This window comes from Mangifera indica, chromosome 9, assembly GCF_011075055.1.
Source record: "Mangifera indica cultivar Alphonso chromosome 9, CATAS_Mindica_2.1, whole genome shotgun sequence".
Lineage (NCBI taxonomy): Eukaryota > Viridiplantae > Streptophyta > Magnoliopsida > Sapindales > Anacardiaceae > Mangifera > Mangifera indica.
Genome location: NC_058145.1, coordinates 12,172,561 through 12,199,798, shown reverse-complemented (window position 1 = coordinate 12,199,798; position 27,238 = coordinate 12,172,561). Strand labels below are relative to the sequence as shown.

Sequence of the window (27,238 nt, the reverse complement as noted above, 5' to 3'; positions counted from 1 at the left end):
ACGTGGAACAAGGCAGGGACCATATTTTTTCTACATAATATTCTATTTATTTATTTAAAGTATGTTTTAATATATAATTATAGTTAATAAAAAAATTCCTCAATTTTTCTTTGAAATTTTTTAATTCTAGAGCAAATATAATATAATTGGTTTGACTAATTTACGTGTTCACACTAAGGTGTGGTTCAAAAACACATTTTCATTTTTGATAATATAAATTATATTTTTATCATCCAAAACTTAATTACATTAAAAAATCTAACATAATAAAGTTAAATTAATAATTTGACTATTTAAAAAAAATAATGCTTTTATAAATCTTAGTTTAGTATTTTAAATATAAATTTTTTACTTTTTAAAAGGTTTGAAAGTTTGTATTTCAATCTCTACAATTCTTTAGAAGTTTTACCTGTCCACGATCTCACCACCACTATGAGGTCAACATCGTCTTGAACTCCAGTCTCTTGGGGTCAATCAATATGTTTTCAAGATTTCGCCACAATAATTGATGGATTCAATTTGCAAATTAAGTCATGGTAATGTTGGTCAACTTGTCAACAAATATTTTATCTATCTTTTTAACCCCTCAACCTCATCTCCTCAACTTTTTAACCAACCAAAAAAAGTTAATTGACTTTTAAGGAGTCGAATATATTTTAAAAGATTTGTGAAGGTGCAAAGGATATAGTGAAGGTGAAACAAAACTGTTCACTCGATGTTGTTTTGTAGGAGGTTGCCTTGTGTTTGATGATTATGTATACTATTAAGTTGCAAGATAAGAGTAGACACCAACAACAGATTCAAACTACTTGAACATTTCTAATAAAAAGTCAAAGCCACAAATGTCATTAATAAAGAGTTTAATAGTTTTCCTAGTAAACAATTTCTAAACACGAAGTCAGTTGTGAATAGAGGATTATGAGATTCAAGGAGTCAAGACCAAATAAGTGATCAAAGAGACATTAGATGAAGATATTAATAATAGAAACCTCATAAACTTTTGTTGGAAAGGTGAGAGATTATGGTCCATCTGTGGTAGCCTTCTACATTGATAAACACGACCCATTTTAGCTTGGTAAGATCATTAGAGGATTAATGCAAACTATAATATTATAGGGTTGGGGTTTCTTGTCTCATAAGGGTGGATGTTAGTTAAACAATACAACTTCTTTGTGGTTAATTTCCTACTATGCCAACCATATGGACAAGAGATTTGGATACTTTCATGGTAAAAGGGAAGAAAATGTCATTGGACCTTGGCTCAATGATTGGAAGAAAGGTTTGTGACAACAATGGATTTTAAAAGAGCATGAAGTTGAAAGCAAATGTCTCATATTAACGTATGGTTTCACTTAACAAATTGTTCAGAAATTGTTGTTTGTGATATAAAAAATTCTCTTGGATCAATCATAATTGCTGAAAGGGGTGGTCATAATAGTGGTGATAGGGTCAATCAAATCATTAAGTGTGAAAAAAGTGAAGATAAAATAAAAGAAGAAGAAAATGGTGCTAACGCAAATTTGATATCTAAAAAGATTTTTTTTTCTCTTTTTCGATTTGAAGGTCCTTTACTTCATGCCTAACCAATTAGTTAACTTCAACCAAACTTAAGGAAAGAAAGAGAAAGGTCTAAAATAGAAGAAAAACCAAGTAATTATCTTCCCCTCCATCCTACGTATCGTCAACAACAACTTTAGTTTGGTTTGGTTAAAAACTACTAAAAAATCTTTTTTGTTGGTAATTGTTCTGTGGGCATAACCACAATCATTTTCATCACCTCCATCCGTTTCATTGTTGGCAACAACTTCAATTTTGCTTGGATAGATTTGTCGACAAACCATCTTTATTAACAACACTTTTAGTGAATTCAAGTACAATCATCCTCATCATTTCCATCCTCTCTGCCACTGGCAATCGTTTTACGTTGTTAACGAACTATGTTTGTTGGCAACTTTCAAATTAGTGTGTTTTAGAATTAAAATTGCAAAAGATTAGGGTTGAAATTACTTAAGATTTTGATGAATTTCATATGATAAGGAAGCTAATAAGTAGTGGACGATGGATGAGATAGGTAAAATGGTTTTCTCTCTTTCTCATTTTTTATAATAAAATTACTATGTTACCCTTTTAACATTATTTATTGCTTACATAGTTAAATTTAAAATTAAAAAAGTGATTTATACATTCAATGAGTGCAAAAGTGGTTTTAAATCAAATCTTTGGGTGGAAAAATATCAGTCACTATATAAACAAATCAAAGTTTTACGATATCGTAAACCAAATTATAACACAACCTTACAAATTGTTAGTAAAAATCAAATCTTTGGATTAGTCATTTGTTATAACTAACAAATGCCTTATTTGAAACAAATATCTCTTTTTATAGTTGTTTTCTTTGTCTTTATAAAAAAAAAAATTGAGGATGGCTCTTGCACTTATACAATTTAACATGAACAATACAATAATAACATATAAAACCAAACTTTTGAGGCAACCCTAGATATTGGTTGGGAAATTATTGATTGGACTTAGAATTCATTATGGAAATTGATACCATAATTCTAGTAATAAATGAAAGGTGTTTTGTTTTGCACCTTATGGAGACAAAGACAGTAGAGTAGAGTATGAAGAAATATGAAAAGGAGGGAGAAAGGTGAATTGGGATTAATGGAGATTATAGGAGTGGACTTTGACTCTCAATAACAAAATCCAATAAAAGAGAGGCAAAGTGGAGGTTTCCAAAGGAATTGGGTCATCAATTATAACTCCCCCACAAGCCTAATTTTGCCAGCCGCCCTCCACTAGGGATAGATACAAATTGAACAGATCTTGAGCATCCCATCATTTTTTAAGTTTAATTTGAATAAATAATAATTTAATTTAAATTTATTAAATCAATATTAAAAATAGTTTAAATTTAATTTTAATAAAAATAATTCAATTCGAATTTAATTTAAGTTCAATTTGAGTTTAACTCGAATTTATAATTTAAATCCATTACTTGAATATATGATTTAAATTCATTATTTAAGTTTGTGTCTTATTAACAAAATAACATATTTTAACAATTATTTAATACAGTTTGAATCCAATCACCTGTCAAGTTCGAATCAAATTGAGTTATCTACTTAATTTGTGAGTCGAACTCTTTTTAACTCGAATTAGATTCTGTTTCAAAATGAATTGAATATTCTAATTCAAATTCAAACTAAATAAATTCAAATAAAATCAAATTAGATTTCGAGCCCGAGAGATAATTCCAAATAATTAGTTATAATTGACATAATTGTGAGCCTATGAATTGTGTTTTTATTCTTCCACAGGGTAGACTTGCTCAATAGCCATCACACTATGCTCATCATATGAAGATTTTTTATTAAACTGCTGACGTAATAAATGGCCAAATGACTATTTTCTATTCAAACTTTTATAAACAACAAATTTATATTTTTTAAATTTAAAAAATTCATCATCTACTTCTATAAATAAAAATAGTTATATAAAAGAATAAAAAAGTCTTTTTATCTTTTTCCTTCTTTCTTTCACCTCCTTCCTCCTAAATCAAATCTTCGGCGGTTGTATAAACAAACTATAAGTATAAATGATTAGTTTGTAGTTTTTTTTTTTTTTGTTTCAAGGGGTGTGAAATTGGCGAAGGGCTTACTTTCAGATGGCTCGTTGGGTCTGTTCCCAGGTCCTAAATATATAGAACGGGAACCCAAACTGACTCATTCTACCAAACCTGAACCGATACCTATTTTTTCTGAACAAAGGGACATGATGCATGTTCCTTAACAACAGCTAATAGGACACATCTATTATGCCCTGAAAGGCCGGAGGAATATTTTCCATCTAAGTTTTAATATAAAGATAAATACATATTTTTGAGATTTAAAAAACTTAAATATCCGTCTATGAATCAATTTCTCTTAAATTTTCAGTTAAAGTAAAAAATAAAATCGTTATTTTAATAAAAAATTGAAAAAATGTATATTTCATTAATTAACAACTTCACTATTGTTTAACGCTTTTTAATTTTAAAAAGTCACATATTTCCTCTTAAACCTGGGGTTTTCATCTTTTTCCTATTTTAGCCATCTCCTAAACTTTTAAAAACTTCAGTTTAACGCCCTCTTCAATTTCAGATTATTCAAAATGCTAGCAATCTCTCTCTCTCTATTGACCATTGCTTCTCTCCAGTGCTCGAGCTACCCTTCGACGACTGAGCTGACGTCGATCGTTTCTACTTCGTCGCGCGATGAAGTCAAAAACCCGAAGATCTCTTCGTCTCGATGATGAGATGAAGGGATTTGATCTAGATCTTCAGATCTCTTCGTCAAGACGAAAAGATTTTTAGATTTTCACCCCCATCACGCCATCGAGGAGGAATGATTGACGTTAGCTCGGTCGTTGAAGGGTAAATCGAGCACAAGAGAGAAGCAACAGTCAACAGAAAGAGAGGTTGTTGGATTTTTGAATAATTTGAATTGAAGAGGGGGTTAAATAAAGTTTTTCAAAGTTTAGGGGAGATTGAAATGAAAAAGATAGAAACCTTTGGTTTGGGAAAGATAAGGGAATAGGACTTTTCAAAATTAGAAAACTTTAAATAGAAGTAAAATTGTCAATTTTTAAAATCTAGAGGAAGAAATTAATAAATTATATATTTTTTAAATATTTTTATTAAAATAATAATTTTACCTTTTACCCTAACTAAAAATTTTAACAGGTTGACTCTTAGCAGTTTATTTGGACTTTTTAAACCTCAGGGGTGTGTACATCTTTGCATTAAAACTTGGGTGGGAAATAGACCTTTGGCCCCTAAAAATTATCGAGAATACAGATAGCCAAACCAGGCTTTTTCTATGCAAAAAGCTTTTATGCCAAGACCTAAATTATACATTTTAATTACGGAAAGAGGTAGAAAAAGAAGCATAGATGATGTAACCAGATTCATTTACATGTTGATTTCCATGGGAAGGCAAATTTCAGGAGATTCCTGTTCAAAAGGACGACCTTCACAAACAGCCAGTTTCACAACAGACCCAGGTTTGGGATGATACTTCAGCTGAAATCGGACAAAGTTTCTGCTCAAAACACTGTCAATCCAAAACTCTATTCCCCTCTTCTTGTTTGATAACCATGCGGCTGCAAGTATCTCTATCATGACTTCATCATCAATCTCAAGGACTACCTTAGATCCCATTGCTTTCTGAAATCTTATATGGATGTCCCTGCTCAATTTTGCAGCAAGCAAGTCAAAATTCAATGGCTTGAAAAACACCTTTGCATCAACTTGATCAAAGAAATCTTCCAACCAAGCTTCTGTGCTTTCAGAGGTAGCATCACTGTCATATCCTATAGAACTGAGTTCCTCCTCTGCCTCCTCTATAGGAAGGTTAAGATCTAGATTGGATCTCATCGACTTGTGACCCCTTTTCTGCAACTCAGCGGAAGAGCCATCAATGTCAATCAGTTTTCTTTTATTCTGACAGTCAGCTTTTGAAATTTTTTTGCCCGGTGTTACATTCACTTGCAGCTCATTAAGTCTGCTGGCATCCTTGGAGTGACAACTAACTGACATTTGCATTTGCCACCTTTTGGCTCCAAAAAGTATTTCCTCAGAAAATTTACCGACTTTCTCCTCTGAAAATTCACTATCAGTACCTTTCGTGATTTTCGATGTTGTCACAAAGATCACTTTGCTAATGTTTACTCCTCTCCTGAATGAGTCGTGAAATTTACCTATTTTCGTAGCCTCAGATAATGCAATTTGGGCCAGAGGATCCGCCTTATCTACGTTTTCAAGGAAGACAACTGAATCTGGTTTCTTTCTCAATTGCTCAGCAATATAATCAACAACATGGTGCCCCCGAAACTCCATATCACAGCCATCCAATTCTTGACATTGAAAAACATATTCTGGATGGCTAACCCTGTCTTGGGAACTAAAATCCATACAAATTATGTTTTTCTGGTCACCAAATATTATCTCAGCCAGAGTTGAAGCAATTATTTTCTTTCCAACTCTGTCAGGCCCAAGGAAAGTGAGCCAAATATCTCCTCTACCACTTGAGCCACGATGGCATCCATGTCCATTTCTACAACGTGAAACAGCCTGACTGATAGTAATTATGGCTTCATCTTGCCTGCCAACCTTTTCAGAAAGTATTTTCCTTAGTGTCTCATCATCTCCAAGATGAGGTACCTCTCCTAACTTAGCATAGGAGCTGCCAGAGCAGGAATAACTTTTGGCACCCTCAGGAACTGTATCAAACTTTAGAGATTTGGAGTGAGAAAGACTCTGATCTTTAGATTCTGGAGTTTCCTCTGCTTGTCTGGTTGAAGCATAGATAGTTCCCAATCCCAAATCTGTTGTTACTGCAATTGGGGATGAAGATGGTGCCTCGTGAGGAAGATTGGTTAGATTGGGTGGAGGGTGAGGGAGAAGTGGGTGGCCCTCATTCTCTACGTGTTGATCTTTTGAAAAATTTAACTGTACCCTAGATTGGGAATTAACATTCTCAGCTTGAGAAGTTGATGCTATTGAAGTATCAGGTATTACAGTTAAAAACTTTTGCAAGTCCAGGTGGATGCTGGGATCTAGATTAGCACACAGATGTTCATTTGAGGCAGGATCTTTACTGCTGCCTTCCTTCACATCTGCAGTAAATTGAAAGCCGTCGGGAATTGGGAACTGGAACCTTGTTTTGGGAGTATATAATTTGGGGGGTATTTGAGTGTGATGACGACGTTGACAAATGTCACTCCATTTCTTCTGCAGCTCCAGGACTTCAGCATGCAATGCCGTTCCATCCTCCTTGGCCTGCACTGAATGATGGCACACATTCTTACTTAAATATTTCACAAATCAATCAATGAATTACAGCAAATTTATCAAACATTAAATTGATTAGTGCAAAGTATAGAAATAGGCAACTGTTATCGTCTACAAGTGCACCTGCAATATTTCTACATTGGTCAAGGATTCCACAATTTTAAGGACTGACACACCTTGGCCATATCAACACCCTTTCTGGTGTCAAGTTCTGCCCTTTCTAACCAAGAAGGAAGTTTTCCTGGGCACTGTTCTGCAACTGAAGTAATTGATTGTTCCTTCAAAATAGCTGCAACTTCATGTTCAAACTTCTCAGTACAAAGGTAACAACTGCTATGTTGGTTCTCGCTTTTCATTGGACTTCTAGGGTCAAGTGGCGAAGAAAAGAAACCACCAAATGGAACAAAGGACCCTATCAAGCTGTAAGTACACCATGAGCATGGAACTGTGAGTTCCAGTGGATTGAAACAGTCGGAAGCTACAGTGCACACTCACAAATTAATGTGTCCATAAAATATAAAAAAATTGTGGAAATGCACTAAACGAAATAACATGCTAAGAATTGAACAGACACCTCCAAAAGAAGAATGACAACTTATTCATTGTCAGATGCAAATTGCATTTATTGCCATTACTGTAGTATCCTACAGTAGAAGTAGTATTTTCTACATTTGATGCTATTGAACGCCAATAAGCGAACAAAGCAAGTCTCCATCTAACAGGAGATATTTTACTTGTTTTCAGCCAATGCATCAACAATGATATAGGCAGCATGTTTGTTTGGAATTAGAAATCCATTACAGGACAAGACATTAAAATATATTGAAAAGGGTTATTGAAAAAGAACACACCCAACACATTCAAAACAAATTAAAAAGAAACAATGGACAAACCATTATACAAAAAGAAAACATATCAAAACTTGAGCCAAGGCAATGAAAAGTAATATTATTAAAACTCACCGGGATTTAAAGTGAACAGGCAAAAGTTGCAGATCCCAATCCTTCTCTATACTCGGAAACATGTTGGAAAACTTTAAATAAGCTTCAGAGTTCGCCGCCACTCCTATCAACCATAACTTCCCACTATTCATCTCCAACAAACTGGTCAATTTCGAAACAACAAACTTGACAGCCTCACTTGACACATTGTCCCCAATCAAAGCTTTCAATTCACCAAAATTCACAACAACACCAGGCCCTGAACATTGCTCCACAGCAGATTCCAATTCCCTAAACCTTAACGCCATCATCTCTTCACTTCCATTCTCAAGGACAAACTTATTTAGCTCCCTTTCAATACAAACCACATCAACCCCATATACTTCGTCAGGCAAAACCCCCAGCTTCCTAGAAGTTACATTTTCAATAAATCCCCTCAAAGCTTTACTTGCGTAAACCCCAACAAGCAACGGGTTCCTCCCATTTTTTTCATTTCTCTTTATAAGAACTTCACCAATTCTCCTACAACTCTCGTCAACATCTTCAAAACCAAGTGGTGAGCATGGCCCAGCTCGACCCGGATCCAGACCCAAACCCGAATCCGTTAAATTACAAAGAAATATTGGCGGGCATCGGGGAGTTCGCGGAAATTTGGCAGACAACTGAGCAGCAGGCGGTTGAAGCATCGCTCTTTTTATTTCAAAGCTTTGGAAACCAGCTTCACCAAAGACGCGATTGATAGTAGGATCATCTAGAATTGATAAAACAAAATATTTTAATTCCAACTTCAAAAGCGACGGCGTTTGTTGGTTAAAGTGAATCTGTTGAAGGTGATAGTTCTCCGGATTCCTTCGCTGGCTCGCTTGTCCCCGTTTGATTGCCGCCGTCAGTGAATTCGAAATCGGAGGTCGGTCCACCGATTTCGAAATCTGCAGTCGGTCGAGCGAGACCCCGACACAGAGCTCCAAAAGGCGAAACTGCAAGGGCGAGTTGCTGGGGATGCTCCTGGCACGTGCACAAGCGTCGCGCAGAATGGAGGAAGGTAGAGCTAGTAAAGCAGTGACCACATGAAGCGAAGTGGTCTGAGCATGATTCCGTCGACGCGCCACAGCTATGGCGTCATCCAAAACACGCGCCGCTGCCTCCGTTAAGCATTGCCTTACCAAGTCCACCGGCGTGGGCATCGGCGGCCAGCTTAAATAATGAAGCCAACAAACACAAATACAAACAAAGTAACACGTGTATATAAAAAATATATAAAAATCTATATGTATTCAAAAACAAAAATGTTTTTAGAGAGAAGATGAGTATTGATGTGGGTGAGAGTGTTATTTTTGTCGTTGGTGGTGGTGGTGGGAACCAGAAACGGATGGTGAGTGAGTATATATTCTATTCTATTTCTGTTTTTTTTTTTTTTAAATTAATTAAAAAATAGAAATAAAAACAAAGAGGAAAAGGGAAGATAGAGATGCCAATGCCATGTCCACTGAAAACGAGCAGTAGAGTCACTACCTCTGAAGAAGAAGAGAGCAGAGTGTTTGGGCTATTTTTGGTAATTTAGTAGAAGTAAAATTTGGTTTAATTTTTTTGGGAACCTAAAGTGAGTACATTTGCATATGTTAATGTGACAGTCACGACACTATTTTTTCCCACTCTTAGAAGGCACATGAACGGTCAGGGTTTTTTTTCACACAAATTTTATTTAAATTTAAAATTATACATAAAAATTTAAATATTTATTTATTATCTCATTATTGTTAAATGTTTTTATTAGAAATAAAAATAAAATTATTATTTTATTATTAATATTAAAAAATATAAAATTATTATATTTTTTTTCTTATATTTTAAAAATTAATAATTTCATTTAGAATTAAATTTTTTTAATTTTAAAAAAAAATTAACAATTATTAGATTTTGAATGAATATTTAGATTTTTAAATTATATTTTTAAGATTCCCTAAAACTGGGGTGGGAAGTAATCCTTTGGCCCACACAAACCTGATATTTTCCCGAGTCTAGTTTACAATTATTATACATATAATATATATGTAAAACTCTATTTTCACCCTTTTATATTTCATTATTTCTTAAATTTTTTTTTTTTCCGATAGAAAATCTATCGAATTGATTGGACAGATAAAATAATAACATAAATTAAAATTTTATAAATATAATCAAATTTCAAAACTAAAACTTTTATTTAATATTTTATCAATTCTATTGTCTTCGAATGCAAATGCCCTTCTTTTCCCTTCTCAAACGTGTCACGTGAATAGCAGGCGTGGAAAGTGCTTGTCTAAATCTGAAAATTATTTGTCACTCAACAGCCTACCTTCCATTCACATTTCTCTAATTCACTTATGAGGCCCCCTCAACCATGCCTCCAAGGGTCAACTCCTAATCTGCCCGGCTCCAGGAGAAAGGTTTTTGATTTGACAGCTTATTTTTTTTAATTACTTAAACCAATTTAATAAATATTAATATTTTATGTTATAATATAATATAAATAATATATATATATATTATAATTAATATGATATAATAAATATATCATATGATATAATATAATATTTATTATTCATATAAATTAATACACTTTTTTATAAAAATGATAACATAATAAGAATATATATGAAAATTTTTAAATTTTTAAAAGTATTTATGATATTTTTCATAACGATAGTGTATCAATTATATTTTTTATTTTATTATTAATATTTTAATATTTTATTTTTTAAAAATAGTATCATATGATATGATATAATATTTAATATATGATATATAAAAATAGATTTTCGATATATAATTCATCTACTATAATCTATTTCTTTCTCAAATTTTTTATGTAATATTAAATTCTAATTTCATGCTGTCATATATTTGCTAAAGATTTCATAAATTTGATTTTATTTCAACTTGCACCAATTACAAGTTCACAATATATTAGAATGATGGAAAAAAAAAATACAAGTTCAAAATATATTAGTCTTATGAAAAAAAAAAAAAAAGATAATATTAATCTCATCATCAATTATTTTAGTGATTATTTATAAAATATTATACGAGATTTTATACAAATGGGTAAGAAAAACAAAAAAAATATTTTCGTAAATCATTTTATTACTCATAACCCTGAGTCCGTAATTGTATTCAAAAATTATTTCGATAAATTAAGTATTAATAATAATTGTAGAAAATGTATTGTGTCTCTAAGATCTCCAATCCATTTTCAAAATCTTTTTTTAGATATCCTTACCTGTGTATAAATCTTTCATATTTTATAGAACGAAAAATAAGAGTTATACGTAAATTTTGTACTGAGAGGTTCTTAAAACAAACATAATTCTATATTTTTATTTATTTTTTACCCATATAAAAATAAAATAATAAAATAATTAAAATTAAAGAATGATTATGATTTAATAAGAGATGTTTGCTTTTCTTGTATACACATACATGGTAGAATAATAAGATAATCTTATCAATGCATAAAAGTTTAACTGTCGAAAATAGTTTTTTACGTCATCTTTAAATGATAAAATTTTTAATTATGTTATAGTTTGACTTGCATATCTAATCGTTGTTCTTATAATATATCATTAAGTAGTTATTTTTTAATATAAATTCTTATTAATTTGATTAATAAAAGGTTTCACCAGGTAAGGCCACCCTAATCAACTTCCTATATAGTACCCAATGTGTCAAATAACTAAGAGATGATCGTGGAATTAGGGTTAGACTCGAACCGAGTCTATTCAAGCTCAAATTTAAGATAAGCTTGAATGAGTCTGAAAGGAATCAGTCTTATATGAATTTGGTTGAGTTCGAGCTACTAGCTAAAATTTTCAATTAAAATTTTTTATACAAAACGATATCGTTTTAATCAATATGTATTAAAACGATATCATTTTAATAATAAAAAATAAGTCAAGTTTGAACTTGACTTTCACGAGCTCGAACTCGAGCTCAGCTAGAACTCGAGCTCAGCTATTTATAAATCAAACCGAACTTAAGCTCAAACTTGATTCGATTCGAATCTAATCCTTCATGGAATTAATTTTGTAGATAATTTGATGTCAAAATAGTTTCTTCTTTTTTTTAATCCAAAGTTTCTCTTATTGATATTTTCACATTTAATTTAAAAATATTATTTTAAAACATAAAAGAGTAGAAAATAATAATAAAATTATACATAAAAAATTTTAATATGTAAATTATATATACAAATGATATATTATGATTTTGAATTAAAAAAATTATATTTAATTACATAACGATATATTATCTGTGAATCTAAATTATGTATCAAAAATATCTCACAAATTTTGAATAGAAAACTGTATGCAATAATTTGATTGGCCATTTGAAATGAGAGATTCTCTCTCTTCTATAATGAGGGTTCTCTATGGACAGCTATGGATTTCTTGGTCAAATTCCAATCTTCGGATTTGTATCATTCTCATAAGAGTCCATTTGCATTTGGCCGTATATAAGATTGTAATCTGACCGAGCAAAACCGGCTTGCGAATTATCGAATTTAAATTCAATTTGATTAAATTTATCAAAGTTTCAATTTGAAATAAGAATTATTAATTTAAATTTAATTTAAAAAGTTATTTTTATAATTTATATATTTATTAATTATTTTTATATTTAAAATTAATAAATAAAATTATAAAAATATAAATAATATATTACAATTTTTTTATTCACATCCATTCTGACCTGTTCCCCCATTTACTAAGGTGGGTAGGATGATGATGGATACAAATAGTTCATAGGTAGAATGGAAGCAATGGCCAACTGGAAATGAGTTGACATTTGGCCAAAGGACAATTTCCCACCCAAGGATTGATATTTTTTCAAGTATCCCCCTTTAACTTTAAATATCCACCCATAAGCAGTTAAGATTAACGAAACTCTAACTGCTTAAAATTTTATCTCTTTTTTTCTCCCTAAACTTTAAAAGCTAAAAGTTTTTCCCCAACCTAAGTTTTAAAAAATGACAGTTTTTCCCTAGGATTGGGTTTTCAGATCTCTAACGTCAAATCTAACGCCGTTGTTGGTCATCTATCCCTCCTGAAACTTCCTCTCCCTTCGACGGTCTCTTTCTACTCATTTGGATGTTTGATCGACGTCTAATGAGGCTTGAAAGACGACAGTAGACAAAGAACTTCGTCTTTCCCGATGAAGCTCTTCATCTTTCAGAAGAAAATCGATGCCAAACGAGGGTCTAAATATGTGGAGAGAGACCGTCGGAGGGAGAGGAAGCTTCGAGAGAGATAAACGGTTGGTAATGTTGTTGGATTTAGCATCGGAGATCTGAAAACTAAATCATTTTTTAAAACTTCGGTTAGGAAAAAACTTTTAGTTTTCAAAGTTTATAGGAGAAAAAAAAATTATATTTTAGTTTATTTTTAATATTATAGATAAAATAACTATTTTACCCTTATTACCAATAATTTTAATTATTTATGGGTGAGTATTTGAGATTTTCAAAATTAAATGGGGGATACTTGGAAATAGCAATCCTTGGGTGGGAAATAGTGCTTTGGCCTTGACATTTTAACAATAAATAAATAAATAAAGAAAAGTAAACTTATTGTGCTTATCATTCTTAGTCACTATAATTTTTTATGCAGTATTTAATTTGAAAATCTAAGTTGCGTTTACTTTTTATATTATAATTAATGTTTGTATGACTTTAAATTTTTAATGCTGTCCACAAAAAGAAGAAATGATCGGTGAGGATTTCACAAAATAATAAAATTATATGTATCTATTTTTAATACATAATTTATATACATAGATAAAATGTTATCATGTGATTGGATATTTCTTTATCATATGATGACACATATTTTAAAATCATATAATTATATGATGACATATCACTGTGTACATAAATTTGTATCAAAAATAGGTACACATAACATTACTCTTCACAAAATTCATTCCAAAATCACATAATCAACCATTAATTAAGTGTAATTTAAAAGGGTCTTAATCGAAATTAACAACTAATTATAAGACCATGCCAAATAAGCCTAATTTGTACCCTAGTCCTTGGTTGTAATTAAAGATGAACTTATATTCAATTATTAAGTAACAAGTCATCATTTTCGATAACAAAATCATCTTCATTCTCCTAGGAAATTGTTTTTGTCAAAGATAAAGATAAGTTATCTTTGTCTTTAATAAAGACAATCAGAGAAATGTGAAATAACAACCAAGAGGTGGAGATAAGTCAATCGGAAGGAAGAATGCCAATGGCTAGGAGGTTATTGTTCACTAGAGAGGAACAGATCAAAACCCTATAAAAAAATTTGTCACTTTTCAAATTTTGGATGATGAGGTAAAGAAAAAATTATTAAATTTTTAAACTTAAGGAAAAAAATATAATAAATTTTTTTTTCTTTTAAATATTCTATTAAATAATAATTTTTTCTTTTATAATAATATGAAAATTTAATAAATAAATAAATATTTAAATTTTTTAAAATTAATGAATAAAATCGTAAGATAACACTAATTTTTTGGTGGAGATAAGTCTTTGGGCCTGCTTAAATTTGTGAGACATGTGAAGCTTGCCCAAATAAAGGTGTTAATTATTTTCTTAAGAGGCAGTCAAAGTACACTGGATTGTGATAATTGGATTTTCCCTTTTGGAAAAAAATCTACTGACTAAACACTAAAGGTTAAACATTGCTCTTTTTAAAATTAGTTTTATTTTAATGTATAGATAAATTAATTAATAGTAAAATTAATCATAAAATTCATTATAATAGCTCAAATCGGAATTTAATCAAGTGGGTGGGTGTTATCCGCTTTGAATTTTAATTTATACTGATTTATTATTATTATTTTTATGTATCTAGCAAATATTTGTATTTCTAAACCTACCTTTTTAATGGATAAATTAAAAGCTTAAAAATGATGTTTTTTTAATAAATTTAATAACTCTTTTTTATTTAAGTTTTAGTTTAATTTTAAAAATATATTCATAACAGTTGAAAACTTAAACATTCATTTATTAATTAACTTTTGTTATAATTTCCTATTAGAGATAAAAGTAAAAATCCTCATTTAATCATTAAGTCTTAAAATTTTACATCATTTTTTTCTTTAGTTTAGAAAAGTTAACAATTTTTTTCATATGACTAAATTTTAAAAAGTTACATTATCTCCCAAACGTTTCAATTTTTTAGGCAACATCTTCTTCTCTAACAACTGACAGTCTTTGGTTGTCTCTTCCCATTTTTTTGGCCTCGTCCTTATTAGAAAAAACAAAATTTCATCTGGATGAAGATGAATCAACAAAGATGAGACCAAATCTTCGAGCGATGATGACTTACCTTTTTAATGGATAAATTAAAAGCTTAGAAATGATGTTTTTTATGCGATAATTATAGAAAAAATTGTGGGTTTGTGGGCAGTCAACTATTACTATCAAATAAAAAGAGAAAAATCTCTTTGGTAAGATTCTTTGTTGATGAAAATATTCAAAAATCCCACTAAATTTATGTTAATGTATTCGTTTTTATCTTCTTTATATTGATTGACAAGTCCATTTGCCTTTGGGGCCTTGTCTATCATATCTTCCAACAGATTTAATGAAAACTATGTTATGCCACCAATTTTTGTTCAAAAATGTCAAATAAATTATTTTCTTGAAGCTTTTATAAATGAGGGGGTTTGGGCTTAGTCAGGCAAGCAAGTAACACAATCTATATGGGCTTCTTCCGGATTTGAATTTGGTAAGTAATTTGAATAGAGGGAATAGTTTGTCATATCGACTTAAATTTAAAAAATGAAAATTTCTCTTTTATCATTTAAATTACTATTTATGGTTAATCACATGAAACGTTGCTAGTAAATAAGCGTGGACTTTATTTTTTTATTACAAGGCTAATTAAGAGTATGCATGGTAAAAAGCATAATACTTTGTTGGAAGCTGTCATAATTGATTATCTACTCTAGGCCGAAAAGACTTATTCCCACTTAAAATTTAATGTAAACCCAAACTCATATATATTAAATTTCAAAATGAAAACGAATCGTTATTTCCATCAGGATAGAGAGAAACATCTTCATAGGTTGGTTTTGTTAGTTGGGGATGGTTGGGGATGGACAGGATGAAGAGAAAAATTGGGAGGGAGAGGAAATGCAGTCATCGAGGTCTTTTGCTACTAGCAATGGTGACTGGAAAAACCTTAAGGGAGAAATGTTTATTTTTTAAATTTTGAGTAGAGAAAATTTATTAGATTTTTAAACCTGATGCGAGAAAAATATGACATATTTTTAGTTTTTAAAACTTTTTTTGTTAAATGACAATTTTATCTTTGATAATACTAATAAAATTTAATAGATGGATAAATATTTCAATTTTTAAAAATTAACGGATATGAATTTAGGTTTACACTAACCATGGGTGGGAATAAGTCTTCTCACCTTTAATGAATAATCCGATAAATTGGAGCATTCAAACAAATTGATAATTTAAAGTAGTGACAGATGCAAATATTGCGAGTAATGTGGAATATTTGTTGTCTTTGAAATCATTTAACTATTGAGGACATACAAGTTGGAAGCTTAGTTAACAACAATTAAACTCTTAATCTCTTCCATTAACTCTCTAATAAAACCTCCCAGTCAAAGTCAATGCAGAACTACAGGATTTCAGATCATCAACAAATTCCCATCACTCAACTAAATCCTATTTCCCTCCAAGGTTTGATGATATGACGTTCTCATCCACTATATTCCAAATCTACAAATACCAACCCCAAACACAACTACTTACCCAAAAGACAAAACCCCAAACACAACTCTCTTACAAAGAAGGTTAACTGTAGAGGACTGGATTCAAGAAGATCGTACCTTTTTTTAATGCAATTTCGACAGCTAAATCTAACCACATTGAAGACGACCGTGGTTAGCAGTAATATAATAATTTTACAGAAGTTCTATGATTATGTGTAATATAAATATTTACTTTTCAAATAGTTTAACGATTTTCTCAAAATTAGGTTTTGGGGTGGATTCAAACAAGTCAGTTTATTTCGAATTGATATTTGATTCAATTCAAAGTTAAATTCAAGTTATAATTTTAATTTAATAACCCGACTTAAAACCTCTTTTGATAATATTTTTTATTCTATAGATAATATTATTTATTTTTTTAATAATATTATTTATTATACTAATGATATTATTTATTAGTTGGTAGAATATACTTATTTAAGTCAAATATAATTTGAATTTAGTTTAAATTATACATAATAGATTAGAGCCAACTCATGATTGAGCTTGATTAGGCTCGAATCTAGTCTTGCCTAGGGTGGGAAATCATAATTTAGTCTTAGAGAAAATTACAAATACAAGAATAAGATCTCAACTGGGGTTCACAGACGATCTGTCTGTAGTATTTTATTCTTTCAAATAACACTAAATGCTAGCCATTAGTTTCATAACTTGAAAAGAAAAATTATGCACAGCCCCACAACTCTCCACTTTATGTGTGAAAGAATACAATTAATTCTCAGAATCACCAAATTTCCCAGGACTATCATCTTTCTCTTAATTTTATTGATTCCCGACTTTACTATAATTTTAAAAATATTTCACATATCTTTAAATTTTACCATTTGATTACCATCTGAAAGGCCTCGAAGTCAACAATTTTAATAAATTTATAGGGGTCATTTATAATTATTATGAACTTTCGGGACGGCCAAGAATTAAATCTTTATTTTATTTGATTTTGTTTTCTCTGTTTCTTTATTTTTCTCGTCGTGCTCTCATCTTCTTCCCTTTTTCTCTCTTGAACTTTCGTCAACTCAATGAAGAAACAAAACGAGACGTTACTCTTCTTCAAATCTTTCAAATGATACCATCAACAACGCTCTGTCCTCTCTTTATTTCCATCTTTATCACATTCATTGTCACCATCTTTTTCCTGAGTACACCTGTTAACCCCTTCGGCTCAGCCTCCACTTTTGCCGTCACCGATAGCACCACTACCGTTTGCGGTATCGTTGCCGGTGAATCCACCCAAAGAATCCAATGCTTCCAAGACGGTGGAAACATCACCGTTTTGCCAAATGTCTCTTTCCAGGCTATCTCTGGTGGCCACAGCTTCTTCTGTGGCCTCAGGTCCGACGGTTTGAGCTTGCATTGCTGGGACACCGAAGTTGCAGTAAACTCAACCTTTCTGCCGAAACGTTTGTACCATAACCTCACCGTTGGGTTGACTGATGTAGCCGTCGGTGATGATCAAGTTTGTGCTAGAGAGGTCAACTCTGGCTTGGTGAGATGTTGGAGAGGTAGGTCTTCATTTCCATCACCTGGTGTTGATTTTAGGTTCAAGACAATCACATCAGGGAGCGGGTTCACGTGTGGGATTTTGAGGAATAACAGTCAAGTGTATTGTTGGGGTGAAAATAGCATCGGAGATAATATTCAGAGGCAGTTTGGTATCTCGTCAATGTCGAGTTTGGTCGCTGGAGAGTCTCATGTTTGTGGGTTGGATGCAAATGGACATTTAGTTTGTAAAGGGAATAACAATTCCGGGCAGTTGAATGTTCCCTTCAGTTCAGCTTATGAGTTTTCGGGGCTTGCATTGGGAGCAAATTTTAGCTGTGCTATTAGACAGACAAATGGATGGGTTACATGCTGGGGAGACGCAAAAATGGTTGATTCCGAGACTGCTGCAATAAGCGATGTTTCTTTTGAGTCTATTGTTGCTGGTTTAGACTTCATATGCGGGTTAACTACCAGGAATTTTTCACTGATTTGTTGGGGACCAGGGTGGTCCAATGTGCTTAATTTAGAAAGTGTTGTACCATTGGGAATGATTATTCCAGGTCCTTGTGTTGAAAGTTCTTGTGGCACATGTGGCGTGTATCCAAATTCTGAGTCTTTGTGTGATAGTTCTGCAAATATTTGTAAACCATGCCAAATTGAGCTCCCTCTTTCAGCGCCATTGCCACCATCAGCACAAGCACCAGCACCAGGGCAACATCCATCTTCTTCAGCAACAAAACCCACAAACAAGCTTTCTTTGATATTTATGATTGTTGGTTCAGTTGGGGCCTTTGCAGGAATTTGTGCCGCTGCTTATTGTTTATGGCCTGGAATGTATCGTTTATGGCACAACAGAGTTTATAGTTCCGAACAACCCCCAATTGCTGCTGCAAATACGGCTTACAATGGCTCTAATTTGCCATCTTTAAGGTCGTTTTCAATTAGGCGCCAGGGTTCAAAAACATTGGGACGCCAAAGAAGTGGTTCATCATATTCATCTCGCACAGATAAGACTGAGATTTTTTCTCTCTCGGAACTTGCTTCTGCAACCAACAGCTTCTCATCGGAGAACAAGATTGGTAGTGGAAGTTTCGGCAGTGTTTACAAAGGCAAGCTCCAAGACGGACGAGAAGTAGCTATTAAAAGGGGAGAAAACTGTGCAAAGAAAAACAAATCCCAGGAGAAAGAAATTGCATTTGATAGTGAGTTGGCGTTGCTATCAAGGCTTCATCATAAGCATTTAGTGGGACTTGTTGGATACTGCGAAGAAAGAGATGAGAGGCTTTTGGTGTATGAGTACATGAGCAATGGGGCACTTCATGACCATTTGCATAACAAGAGCAGCACTGTAACGAACACCAACATTTTAAATTCTTGGAAAATGAGAATCAAAATTGCCTTGGATGCAGCTAGAGGGATTGAATATCTTCACAATTATGCTGTGCCTCCTATAATTCATAGAGATATCAAGTCCTCCAATATACTTTTAGATGCAAATTGGACTGCTAGAGTCTCTGATTTTGGCTTATCTCTTTTGACTGATCAAGAGTCTGTGTCAACCAAGGCAGTTGGAACATTTGGGTACATAGATCCTGAGTACTTCGTACTCAATGTACTGACATCAAAAACTGATATTTATGGCTTAGGGGTTGTATTATTGGAGCTTTTGACAGGAAAAAAGGCTGTGTTTAAGAATAAGGATGGGAATGCAGAGGACCTGGTGGCATATGCAGAACCAGAAATATCAGCAGGGCATCTAATCAATGTGTTGGATACAAGGGTGGGTTTGCAGGATATCAATGAGGCAGAGGCAGTGGAGATGGTGGCTGCTATTGCAATTCAATGTGTCAAAATAGAAGGTAAGGAGAGGCCTAGTGCCACTGACATTGCTGCTGCTTTGGAAAGGGCACTAGCTGTTTGTGAGGGTACTAATGTTGTTAGCTTCACTACCAATACATTCTCATTTCCTTCTGATTGAATTCCCAAATTTTCATTTTTTGTTCCGAATTTTTGGTTCTTAACTTGTGATTTCATCTGGGTATATACCTTTGTTTTTGTTAGTGATAGACTAAACTTAGCAATCACTTACAGCAAATGATGTCCCCTAATTTCTTGCTCAGTTTGTTAAAAGAAATTTTGAAGTGGTTTCTTATAGATTCTCTTGCTTTCTTGGTCAATATTTTAGTATTAGGTCAAGTAATTAAATTAATCAGCTGGCCTGGGAGACATGGGGCAAGGGAATTTTTACAGATTCCAAGAAAATCATTATAGCCAGGAAGATACATTGGGATTCAATTTCAGTGGAACAACCTGTCTCCATAATTATACCAAATGGATTCAACAATCTGTGTTTGGTATTACTAGAATTATTTTTCCATGGATTTTGATTTCTGATATTTGATCTGTTATACATTATAAGCAAAGGCTGTAAGATTCCAGGGACCACCATTGATGAGTTTCCAGGCTGTCCTGATAAGATCATGAATCCAAAGAGAGTGGTGAACGTGGGATTTTTAAACAATTTCATTTTGTTCTAAATAATTTATTGAAGGAGAACGTGAGAACACTATCTTATCATTGGATTTTTCAACCATGACAACTCCATCAATGAGTCTGCATTGAAGGCTCATAAATAAAGAGCAACTCTGCCTCTGGTTTAAGCCCAACATCGAAGCTCATCAGGATCTTTTATTCTCAGTTTCCATTACTGTCGAAGCAATAGAAAACATATTCTTTTTCCAAGATATAGAAACAAGTTGGGTTATCATCTCCACCTCAAAAATTCCTTTGAAATATAATAAACCCTCCTTGTTTGTGGTTTTGTACTTAATTATCCACAAATTGTAACCATCGGTCTATATAATAAATAATTGTCGTAATATATTTGCTCTATAAATGAAGAGATTAAAATTCAGATTACACAAAATCAATTTATTTGTGTTAAGATCTAATTTTTCATATTTATATATTACTTACTTACATTAAATTTATTATATATGAGACTTTAGTCTTTAACACTCTCTCTCAAGTATAATCATCATTGGCTGTTAGACTCGTTATTTAACTTAGTCAATTTTTTAGATAGGTGTATTGTCACTTGTATTCAAAAACACTTGTTAGGTTCGTCGTGTCATGTCGTAATATATTGAATCTATAAGTACAGAGACTAAAACATATATTACACAAAACTAATTGGATTATGTGTCTAATATAAGAGTTGACAGGTGTGTTTAAAACTAATTAGTCGAACCAGTTTGACAAATTTTTTAACCCAATCAAATTTTTGGTTTAGAAAAAAATTATAAATTAAAACCAAATTGATTTTAAACTAAATTAAAAATAATGGTTAACCGAATTGAATTTTCAACTAATTGGTTTTAAATCGAATTTTAAAGAATTATTCTATTTTATTATTTTTTCATTCTTTAAAATACACGTTCAATACTTTATTAATTTTTTATTTATTTTTTTAAAAATCAATTTGATTTAATTAACTAATTTTAAAAAATAGACAAATTAATGACCAAATTAAAAATCAAATTTTCTATATTCATGAATTGATATCCGCATTAACGAAAACGAGAAGATTTTAACCGCATTAACGAAAGGGAACATAGTTTACATATTCATTTTAACCGCCTAAACCTATTAAGTCACCTTCAAATACAAATATATTTTCTCGGATTATGTCTGTTGGCTTATTTTCCAGCAAACCTTTTTTTTTCCTTTGGCTATTTCATCTAACCGCAGCCACATGGGCCAGCATAGGCATAAGTATTTCACCATGTACACAATTCGTATCTTACCATATAATATGATACAGTTTTTTTCCTTCTAGTCTTTCTCTCTTGAAACTCTTATTGTATGTTCACTGGTAAAACTGTTCATATGGGTTTTGGAACGAAGTCTTAACCCCAATAAAAATTATCTATTGGTGATAGCAATTCCGCTAACTGATTCCATTTACCAAGGAACCTGCAAAACCTATTTTTTCATATTAAATCCAATAATATCTCATTAGATTATATTACTACAAGATTTGATTAAATCAAAATATAATTATTCTTATCACACAATTAGAAAATTTTTCAACAAAATTCTCTTAGAGAGGAGGACAGCACATTTGTTACCATGGAAGATGGAGACGAGGAGCTTCAACTCAATGAGAAGATAATATAGACATAATTAAAAGGTTCCTGAGTAAGAATAAAGTCTGAAGAATGGCGTCTCAACAAAGTGAGAACTTATGCTCATGCAAAATGAAGCTAGAGGAAGCTGGAAAGTTCAAGTCACAAGTCTCATTAAGAATGCATGTGTTGAAGTGAATGAAAGGGCGGTTTGAGGCTTCAACTTTACTGTAGGTGAATCAAGTGAAGCAATATTTATTTTCATTACATCAGATCGTACATCAGCATCAATGTTGAAAATTCAGTATGATAGAAAAAAAAGCGATTTTATGAGATTAATTTTCGAAGTCAAATTGCACAAGAAGCCTAGTATATTTGTACGGAGTCCCTTTTTTATCATGCAATGGAACTGCTCTGATCCCAGTTTTCAATTCTGATACAGGCAGACATGTTTGCCCTGCAAAGTCATTTTGCCCAGAAGTGTCGTAATCATACACCTGAAGTCGAAGCACAGCTAAATCCGGAACAGTTAGTGGGAATTCGAACTCCTCGTTCCATGATGGTACCCACTCATCTGTAACTCTTCTTGTTTTATGTTTGAGTTCATCGGCTGGCACCCCAGCCATGGAAACCTGCAAACAATTCAATAAATTTAGTTTTTTGAGCTATTTCATTTAGATGTATGATTGAGATTTGTTCTTTTTTAATTACTTTTATGAAGAAGTCTGGTGGAGAATATCGGTCGAAGGCTTGGGGGGGAAAATCCAAATGCCAACCCTCTCCCTGGTAGATTTTAACCTTCGAAAATGGAAGTAAAATAGAAGATTTCAGCTACAATGAAAATAGGAAAAAATGTAATATTCTTCCGAAATAATTTCACCTTAAGAATTTTCTGGGGTTGTAAAGGCTCACTGGGATTGAAAAAATCATGCTTTGGATTAGGCTTCAACAAAAAGTTAGGCTTTTTTACATAACCGCAGCCCCCATTGGCTCTGAACATTCCTTGCATTATCCAAAGATGTTTCCCAGTTCCCTGTCAGGCAGAAAAGAGCCAAAAAGTTTAAAAGCAATGTAAACATAAAATTTCTGATGACCAAAGATCAGCAAAAGTAGTAGAGCTGTAACATTTCCCACGAGGAGGCTTGGGTTTAAATTACTTGACCCATAATTAATGAAACCCTGAATTTTATCCGGTACAGACTTTACTTCTCCAGCCAAGTCGGGCAGTTCCCCAGTGTTAAAGGTAAAAAAAAACATTAATTTTCTGATCGGTAGCATCATTTTCTCCTGGTTCTGTGTAAGGGCTAACCTGCATATTAAATGCAACCATCTGAGCTCCATGTGCCCATCCCACAAAAGGATTGTAATTAGATGAGAAAATGCGTGTGCCCTTCGGATATACCCTCAATATGTTCTTCTGAGTGAATCTGAAGCAAGAAATATTGCATCAATGGAACATCGAAGCTTTATAATTAAATCATAAATCTTTTGAAAATGAAATATAAATAGTACTTGATAATTTCCTTTCCGTGTGTCTTTACAGCATTTTCAAGCTGTTGCTCACTCATGCTAAGACGTTTAACTTTGCTCAGTTTAAGGCCTTGCCAGCTCTCTAATCCACCTTTCAGTTTTGTTGCATGAATTGCAATCAAGTTTCTATATTGAGGGGCTGCTTTTTCCTCATCTTCTTCCTCAATGAATTCTGCCTCATCAACCTGATCCTGCTATACATCAATCAAATGATAATACAAAAATGAATAAAGATATACAATTATGCTTAATGTTGAAGCATAATCACCTTATCTTTTGCATCATCGGATAAACTTTTAGAATATGTCTTCTCCATCTGTGGAGTTCCTTTCATTGATTCCGTTCTCGACCTCTGCAAATTTCCTTTACCATCCTGAACTTCAAGGTACTCTTTTGGTGGTTTGGTTGAAATCAGAATTTTTTTCTTCAGAAAATGTGGTGAAGGAAATTCATCTTCATAATCAGGGTAATACAGCATATTCCCGAATGTGTTAGTCACCATCTACAATTTATTGTCAAAGAGAGCACATTAATTAGGCCCAGAATTTTTACTAGTACTTAAAATACAAAATTTACTCACCTTCGCGACTGAAGCTTGAAGATCTGCTGTAAGGTGATCTTCAAAAGTTATAACAACAGGATATTCAGAAGCATCGAATGCATGATCCTTAATAGCTCGCAAACATTTGATAAGGTCCACTGGAGCAGTCAATGTCCTACATTTTTGTTGCAATTTTAGTTCATAAAGAGACCAAATTAAACCCATTTTGGGCAATCCAAACTCATCAGGACTTATTATCTGATAAATAATATTTTTCTAATACCCTCCATGGCAAACTTTGACATCATTCTTCTCGGTATTCGGCCAGAGATCCAATTCAATCACTCGTACACCCTTATTCAGAGCCTTTATGATTGGCTCAACACTGCTATCACTGCTGAGTTGATTTCCAGTTAAGTAAGAGTTATGTCCTGTGAATAAAAAGTAATGCGCCAACGGAGAATCCATGTCATTGTGCACCTGAATATAAGTATAAATCATTGATTAATTAAAGCAGTTCAAATTCAAGGATTAAAAAACAACTGCTAATAAAGATATATGATTGCACCTGGGAAGGAAGAGGAAGATTATGGTCGCCTAAGAGATAACGAAAAAAGGCTTGAAGATGGAGGCCTCTGCGATGGAAGATGTTAAGGTGCCTGACACTATTGAAGACTTCTTGGGCACGGTCTTTTGTGGTGTCAGTCTCCCCCTGAAATTCAACCATAAATTTGTGCAGATCATCAACGGTCATGGTGCCTTGTTCTGAAGCGTATTTGTCAAAAATTTCTTTGACTTCATTGGGAGGTTCAGCCGCCTTGATCCTGAAAATTCTCTTGAAAAAGAAGCAGCAATTGACAGCATGCATTGCCTTCGGCCTTTGTTACAGAAAAATTGCTGGAATGGTGATGGAGTTTCAATTAGTTTCACATGAAGATTTATAGACAGAAGGTTTCTTAACCAAGACTCTCAAGTATCAACAATGGCGTCTCAGCAAAGTGAGAATTTATGCTCATGAAACTATCTCAAGGAAGATGGAGAGTTATGTCTCAAATCTTATTTTGGTAAGTGTACGACTTTGAACTTCGTTATAATAGAAATAATGCTACTTCTAGATCTCCTTTTTCTTGGGAAAGAGGAAAGAGATTGCTTGATTCAGTATGCTTCTCTTCGAACTGTAATTCCAAGGAAGAGACAAAGGGTTGTTTGTGGCAACGAAGCTGGGCTAAGAATGTCAGCTGTCACAGAATAAAGAAGTAAAATGCTTCTATATCCAAGGCCGCAATCATCAAAAATTTTGTTCCATGTTTGTAGCACATATTACACTCCCGTCCTTACTCCAAAATAATAATTCAATAACCATGTCCATGATTTAAAAAACCGGATTGAACCAGTCAGTTGGATTAGTCCGACAGAGACCCAAGAGGCTTTGCGGATAAAAAGAAATAAAAATCGTATATACTTTCAAATCCTGCATAATTTTGTTCAAATCATCAAATTAGATCGAATCATTTAAAAACTATAATTTAATTTAGTTTAATTTGTAAAATATTAAAAAAAAAAAAAAAGGTTAAATTCCACCGTCCCTTTTCAATTCTCAATTTTCAAAACCAAGTTTAAACAAAATCTGATATCCCGAATTCCTAAATTCTACACAATATATCCAAAGAAGGTGATTATAACCTAAAGCTTCTTCGTTCTTGACTCATCCAAGTTCCAGCTGCATCGAGCTCAAGTTGAGTTCAACTTCGACAGTTGAAGAGTGTTTGACTGCAATTTCCGACAGTAAAATCCATAACCTTCAATTGCGATTTCCCACTGCTGCGAAGCCAAGACTACGATTAACATCTGACGATGTAAGCCCAACACCTTCGGTAGCTTTAATTGATTTTACAAATGGCTACTAACGGTAGTGATGAGGTCAACCCCCACCAATTGCCGGGTTTCTCTTTAGTTTTCCGTCGTTACCGATCAAGTATAACTAATCTTAGCTGCTAGTTTGTGTTTTTGCAATTTTGTTCTTAAATACATAGTGACGGAAACAAAAGTCTTACATGAATAATGACATAATAATGCATCTAATTGTTTAAAAATAATAATAATAATAATTTTATTATTATAATAATATTTATTAATCACTAAATATAATATTTTTATTTTTATAATTATATTTATTGATTAATACCTATGAATAATTCTCTTATTATAATTATATTTATCTCTTAGTAAAAATTATAAATTTCATGTTATCTCTGTAATCAACATTTTAAAAAAATGTTACAAGTATCACAAGAACGATAGAAATAAAATTGACCTCACAACAAAAGACCAGTAATATTGAAATGCAATCGATCAGTAAAATGGTAAATACGTGTGTTCTAGATAAGTTCGTCTAGTCAGAAATAGTAACTCATGATGGAGGTAATAGTGTTAGACTCGAATCGAATTGACACGGTTTGAAATTTGATTTCACTCGATTTAGTTTATTTTAAATTCGTTTATTTTAAATTTAAATTGAATTTAAATTAGCAATCAGACAATGTCAGGCTGGCTGTCGACTATGGCGTTGTTCCCTTGTGGGAGTAATCTTCTAGTTGTGTTTTGTGATATGAGAAGTTCTGTGAACGCAACTTGGTGACATTGCTAGCCGGCACGATGACAACCATAGTTTGAATTGAAGCGTTCAACATTCACTGTTTTTTCAAACAAAGATTTGACAATGACAAGCCTTCGGTAAGTGATGACAATGTAGGGTTATGGGTTTCGATTTAACAAGCTTCAATGAATTCGTGTCTCCAAAAGATAATTTTTTTGGTTGGTATTTTGATAATATTTTATTATAAAAAATAAAAATAAGTTTGAAGATAAATTATTAAAAATATTACTAAATATAAATTATTTTTATATTAAATAAAATTTTAAATAATTAATAAATATAAATAATTATTATATTTAA

General features: G+C 32.4%; 3 protein-coding genes across 8 annotated transcripts; 1 reads left to right on the top strand and 2 right to left on the bottom strand.

The window, feature by feature from the left end:
- Positions 1-4,873: 4,873 nt before the first annotated feature.
- On the bottom strand, positions 4,874-9,120 carry LOC123225926 (protein SMAX1-LIKE 7-like). Of its 2 annotated transcripts, XM_044650287.1 has the most exons (4): positions 7,798-9,119; positions 7,012-7,255; positions 6,223-6,823; positions 4,874-6,189 (listed from the first exon to the last, which is right to left on the bottom strand). In XM_044650287.1, exons 1-4 carry the CDS (start codon positions 8,958-8,960, stop codon positions 4,955-4,957), a joined length of 3,243 nt encoding a protein of 1,080 aa, XP_044506222.1. In that variant the 5' UTR covers positions 8,961-9,119; the 3' UTR covers positions 4,874-4,954. The 2 variants fall into 2 exon arrangements, with proteins under 2 accessions (XP_044506222.1, XP_044506221.1); XM_044650286.1 differs by having other exon boundaries at positions 4,874-6,823; positions 7,798-9,120.
- An 8,545-nt stretch (positions 9,121-17,665) lies between these two features.
- Positions 17,666-20,203, top strand: LOC123226268 (putative serine/threonine-protein kinase-like protein CCR3). The gene has a single exon (XM_044650792.1). It carries the CDS (start codon positions 17,666-17,668, stop codon positions 20,060-20,062), a length of 2,397 nt encoding a protein of 798 aa, XP_044506727.1. The 3' UTR covers positions 20,063-20,203.
- A 2,250-nt stretch (positions 20,204-22,453) lies between these two features.
- LOC123225085 (phosphoinositide phospholipase C 2-like) lies at positions 22,454-26,302 on the bottom strand. Of its 5 annotated transcripts, none has more exons than XM_044648938.1 (10): positions 25,966-26,302; positions 24,851-25,753; positions 24,566-24,762; positions 24,322-24,457; positions 24,010-24,243; positions 23,724-23,935; positions 23,521-23,638; positions 23,092-23,244; positions 22,923-23,009; positions 22,454-22,843 (listed from the first exon to the last, which is right to left on the bottom strand). In XM_044648938.1, exons 2-10 carry the CDS (start codon positions 25,148-25,150, stop codon positions 22,547-22,549), a joined length of 1,734 nt encoding a protein of 577 aa, XP_044504873.1. In that variant the 5' UTR covers positions 25,151-25,753; positions 25,966-26,302; the 3' UTR covers positions 22,454-22,546. The 5 variants fall into 5 exon arrangements, with proteins under 5 accessions (XP_044504873.1, XP_044504878.1, XP_044504875.1 ...); XM_044648943.1 differs by having other exon boundaries at positions 23,724-23,926; XM_044648940.1 differs by having other exon boundaries at positions 24,851-25,520.
- Positions 26,303-27,238: the final 936 nt, after the last annotated feature.

Coding starts and splice junctions, on each gene's coding strand:
- LOC123225926 (XM_044650286.1), bottom strand. CDS start 8,960: ATGCCCACGCCGGTGGACTTGGTAAGGCAATGCTTAACGGAGGCAGCG. Junction 7,256..7,797: donor CCTGTTCACTTTAAATCCCG/GTGAGTTTTAAT, acceptor GTGTACTTACAG/CTTGATAGGGTCCTTTGTTC. Junction 6,824..7,011: donor AGGGTGTTGATATGGCCAAG/GTGTGTCAGTCC, acceptor CATTCAGTGCAG/GCCAAGGAGGATGGAACGGC.
- LOC123226268 (XM_044650792.1), top strand. CDS start 17,666: ATGATACCATCAACAACGCTCTGTCCTCTCTTTATTTCCATCTTTATC.
- LOC123225085 (XM_044648938.1), bottom strand. CDS start 25,150: ATGCATGCTGTCAATTGCTGCTTCTTTTTCAAGAGAATTTTCAGGATC. Junction 24,458..24,565: donor GTCAAAGTTTGCCATGGAGG/GTATTAGAAAAA, acceptor ACAAAAATGTAG/GACATTGACTGCTCCAGTGG. Junction 23,936..24,009: donor CCGATGATGCAAAAGATAAG/GTGATTATGCTT, acceptor ATTGATGTATAG/CAGGATCAGGTTGATGAGGC.